This window comes from Sander lucioperca, chromosome 20 (assembly GCF_008315115.2).
Source record: "Sander lucioperca isolate FBNREF2018 chromosome 20, SLUC_FBN_1.2, whole genome shotgun sequence".
Lineage (NCBI taxonomy): Eukaryota > Metazoa > Chordata > Actinopteri > Perciformes > Percidae > Sander > Sander lucioperca.
Genome location: NC_050192.1, coordinates 20,579,151 through 20,584,150, shown reverse-complemented (window position 1 = coordinate 20,584,150; position 5,000 = coordinate 20,579,151). Strand labels below are relative to the sequence as shown.

General features: G+C 42.8%; 1 protein-coding gene across 1 annotated transcript in view; it reads right to left on the bottom strand.

The window, feature by feature from the left end:
• LOC116058450 (potassium voltage-gated channel, Shal-related subfamily, member 2) overlaps nt 1-5,000 on the bottom strand; it is a 46,983-nt gene that overhangs the window by 8,269 nt on the left and 33,714 nt on the right. The window contains exons 2-3 of the mRNA XM_031311268.2: nt 1,136-1,298; nt 1-34 (exon numbers count right to left, since the gene is read on the bottom strand). The exon at nt 1-34 is cut by the window's left edge and continues 62 nt beyond it. Coding sequence (XP_031167128.1) covers nt 1-34; nt 1,136-1,298 — 197 coding nt within the window. The remainder of the gene's footprint in view (nt 35-1,135; nt 1,299-5,000) is intronic.

Here is a 5,000-nt window from a genome sequence, read left to right as displayed (position 1 = left end):
TACACACCAGCGCCTTTCCTGCTTCCTTGGATGCCTTCAGGACAGAAACACACATCATCAGACACGGTACCCCCCCCCCCCAGAACCACAGCAGGGCTAATGTTCTCACCACCTTCTGAAATATTACAGTCCAGGGGATCATTCATGAATTCATGCGTCATTCACATGCATAACACGTTCATAATCAACAACAGAAGCCAAAGAGGAGGGAGGAGAAGATCATGGATAACATTAAATTAGAAAAGGAGAATACATATTTCAAAGTAAAGCCTGATGAGAGTCTGACTGCATTATATATGTTTTCATATTATGAAATGTCACCTATGTTTTCCGTTACATAAATAAAGATATGTCCAGCATATTGATGCAGAAAAAGGTAGGAAAAGAAATGATGTGTTACTGCTCAACATGTTGTAGGAGAGGACCCCTAGACTGGATTATACAGAGGACTTTTGAATGCAGCAGCTGGGACTGGGGTGTGTGTGTGTGTGTGTGTGTGGGTGTGTGTGTGTGTGTGTGTGTGTGTGTGTCTCACCCTCTGAGCCCGTCTCCTCTCAGCTCTCTGACTCTGGTGGTAGATGTGTGTGTGTGTGTGTGTGTATATGTGTGTGTGAGGTATGTGTGTGTGAGACTGTGTGTGTATATGTGTGTGTGAGGTATGTGTGTGTGAGACTGTGTGTGTGTGTGTGTGTGTGTGTGTGTGTATATGTGTGTGTGAGGTATGTGTGTGTGAGACTGTATGTGTGTGTGAGGTATGTGTGTGTGTGTGTGTGTGTGTGTGTGTGTCTGTGTGTGTGTGTGTGAGAGACTGTGTGTGTTTGTGTGTGTGTGTGTGTGTGCGTGAGGTGTGTGTGTGTGTGTGTCAATGTGTGTGTTTGCGTGAGGTGTGTGTGTGTGTCTGTGTGTGTGTGTGTGTGTGTGTGTGTGTGTGTGTGTGTGCGTGAGGTGTGTGTGTGTGTGTGTGTGTGTGTCAATGTGTGTGGTTGCGTGAGGTGTGTGTGTGTCTGTGTCTGTGTCTGTGTGTGTGTGTGTGAGACTGTGTGTGTGTGTGTGTGTGTGTGTGTGTGTGTGTGTGTGTGTGTGTGCGAGACTGTGTGTGTGTGTGTGTGTGTGTGTGTGTGTGTGTGTGTCTCACCCTCTGAGCCCGTCTCTTCTCAGCTCTCTGACTCTGGTGGTAGATGCGGCTGAAGTTGGAGACGATGACGGGGACCGGCAGGGCGATGACCAGCACGCCGCTCAGAGAGCACACGGAGCCGACCAGCTTCCCCATGATCGTCTTAGGGACCATGTCACCATATCTGGGGGGGGTCAGATGGGTTATAACATATGTTAGAGAGAGAGAGAGAGAGAATCAGATGGGTTATAATATATGTTAGAGAGAGAGAGAGAGAGAGAGAGAGAGAGAGAGAGAGATTTCTCTTCATTTCCTCTCTCTATCTGAAGTCTTCAGAGAGTTTTTCTGTATTTATGGGTCATGAGGCTGCTGACAGAAACTCGATGCCCAAACTAAAAACACACGTTAGTGTCTCAGAGCGTCAGCAGAAAATAATCTGACTCAGCGTTTCTGAGAGGACGCTGCAGTCCCGTCTACGTCCACCGGGGGGAGCCAGAGACCTTTTCATTCCTAAATCTCACCATCAGAACTTTACCAACAACACATTACAACCAGGGTTCAAAATCAGCACCATCCACCTGCCAAATGCTGGTAAAATATACACGTGGCTGGTAGATTTGCTTCACTCACCTGCCAAAAAAAACAATGGTAATCTATTAAAGTGGCTGGTAAAATGTGAACATTCACTAGCCATTTGGCTGGTGGCTGAAAAAGCTAATTTTGAACCCTGATTACAACCCTCTCACTGTGTTTAAGCTATGGTTACACTGTGTTTAAGGTATGGTTACACTGTGTTTAAGGTATGGTTACACTGTGTTTAAGGAATTCTACAAGAAGTTTAGGTATTGAGGGTTTGGTCTAAGCATTCATTTTTAGTGTGTAAGCAATGGGCAAAAACTGTAATTCTCCTGTTTTTATTTTTTTCTTTACATCTTCAAGCTCCATGTTGCACTTAAGCTCCACCATACAGCCCAGCAGGCCTGGTGTGATGCTCCACCATACAGCCCAGCAGGCCTGGTGTGATGCTCCACCATACAGCCCAGCAGGCCTGGTGTGATGCTCCACCATACAGCCCAGCAGGCCTGGTGTGATGCGTACGAGTGGAGGAAACGCTGCACATGACACGTGTTGCATTTTGTAACTTTGTAGCCTAACTTATGCAACTTTGTACATATTTGTTACTTAGGCCTAATAGGCCTATCACAGTTGTGGATCTGGCTGTCCTCCCCCAGGGAGGTTTTGACACTTTAATGCCAAATTTACGGTGGGAATCCTTTTATTTAGCCTATGTGAAGAAGGAAAACACAGATGACAATTCAAAATATGTCAACATTATAATAGAAAGTATGTTGTTGCATCATTGGGCCTTTTTAAAAGGGTGTTATGGAAATCCTGGAGCTTTCTTAGTGGGAATACTCTGATGGTTATGGACATTTCTGTTGCCTGTTGTTATTTTTTATGTTTCCTGTTTTGTATATTGTTCTCTGGCCTGTATATATTCTGTTGTGTGTGTGCATATTTCTGTTCCCTGTTGTGTGTATTTCTGGTTCCTGTTTTATTTTGATAGTCTGATTTTCTGTCTTGTCTTGTTTTACTTCCTGTGTTTTCCCGCCTTTGTTGATTACTCTGTCTCTCCTGATGTGTTTCACCTGCTGTGTCACCTGCTCCTTGTTACCTCATTCCCCAGTGGATTTACCGTGCGTTCATGGACATCGGAAAAACGTTTTTCCGAGTGAAAACGTCATCATTCATGTCCCTTCCTGTGGGAATCAGAGGAGGGAAACTGGGGATAGATTTTGCTAACCGAGTTTCCCAGTTGGTGACGCATTGTTGACAACTGACGTTTGATGGAGGCAAATTTGGTTCACTGAACATATTTCAATGACAATAAACTTATTTCTTGTGGACAAACGCCTCTGCTGAGAAACATACACAGACATAACATGTTTCAAATTATTCATAAATAGGCCCATGTATAAAAAAAAAAACACCTTATCCGTGTCCTTTCCCGTTCGTTGTCCTGCAGACAACACAAACACCTGACGATGTGCTGTTTGTATGCTTGCATAAGAAAACAGCAGCAAATTATTGTGGCCTCCATGTTTTCACCACCTGATGCTCTCGGCTACGGCCAACAGCTGGTGGCAGTCATGCAACAAGTTGTTATGCCAAACGCCAATATAACAGAAGATGAAGAACACGCATCCTGATCATCCTAACCATGTGAACGCTGGTAGTCGGAAAAACAACGTAATCACAGGGGCGGTCCCTGTCATTCCGAGGTGGCATGAACGCGCCATCAGTCCTTGTGTTTCCGTTGTCTCTTGTCAGATCGTCTTGTGTCCTTGCCCTGTCAGTTTGTGTCCTTGCCCTGTCAGTCTGTGTCCTTGTCCTGTCAGTTTGTGTCCTTGCCCTGTCAGTCTGTGTCCTTGCCCTGTCAGTCTGTGTCCTTGCCCTGTCAGTTTGTGTCCTTGCCCTGTCAGTTTGTGTCCTTGCCCTGTCAGTTTGTGTCCTTGCCCTGTCAGTTTGTGTCCTTGCCCTGCTAGTTTTTGTCAGTTTGTATGTGCCTGCGTCAGCTCCCGTCAGTTTCAGCGTTTCCTGTTTTTTGTACCTCCTTGGTTTTTTTGGATTTCTTTGGACTTTTCTGGAAGTGTTTTTTTGCTGCTGCAACTCACAGGACTCCCTTGGTGTGTTTTTGTGTTCCTTCAATAAATCTTCGAGTTCAAACCCTCTCCTGCCTGCCGGCCTCTCCCTGCGTTTGGGTCCTTTAATTCCCTACATCGTGATAAATACTGGGTATCACGAGACTACACCACTGCTCGTCTGTCCCCTTGTCGCGTTTTATGGGTTATGTGTTACCCTCCCTATGTGGTGTTTTATGTTACATATATATAAAAATTAGGGCTGTCAAATGATTACATTTTTTTTTAATCGAGATTAATCGCTGAAGTTCTATAGTTAATCGCGATTAATCGCATATTTTATCACATGATTAAAATTCTATTCTTTTGCATTTCAGAACAGTTTTTAAGTCCATATTAACAATGGAAAGCCATTCTTACCAGTGGATCTTGATTGGGAATCAAATGAATGCAAAGAAAGTTATTTTATGAACTTGATTTTAAGATTTGTAATTATTTATTTACTGTAAACAGAGAAAGAAAAAAAATTTGTGAATCTGTCATTATTGCACAATTCCTCCAAGTACCTAACTAAAAAACTAAAAATCCCTCTCCTTACCAGAGTCAATATAGTGTTTAGTAATTCCTAAATAGGGCTGTCAAACGATTAATTTCTTTTAATTTCTCTGAATTTCTGCGAGGGGTGGGAACGACATTAAGACCGAAATAAACGTCTAGTAACCCCTAAAAATAAAAATAACCCTCCTCCTGTCCGACCTAATTCCTGTCGCTGCCTTCCCAGCATGCTCAGCGGTCAGAGGACGGTCTCTAGGGACGTCTGTCTCCGTCAGGTCAGATTTAAATCCTGCATGATGTTGTTTACTCTCTTCTTCAACACATATTTTACATCTCATGTTTATTAATCCCAATCTGAGGCTCCAGAGAGCAGATCTTTCAAAATAAAAGTCCCAGGAACTGTTTCTCTGTATAACTGAAGATATTACAGTATTTCACTCAAACATATTTTACATATTATATTTATTAATCCAAATCTGACGCTCAAATTAATCTCAGAAATAACAGATTTTCACAATAAAAGTCAGAAACTGTTACAACAAAGTTAATAAACTTCAAAAAAGTGACAAAAATATTTAAAAATGCTACATGAAAACTGTCCGGAGATGCTTCATAAACGCAGAAAAAAAGCCCCAAAAAACAATTAAAAAAAGAACCAACATTTTAAAGAATGCGCCAAAAACGTCAAA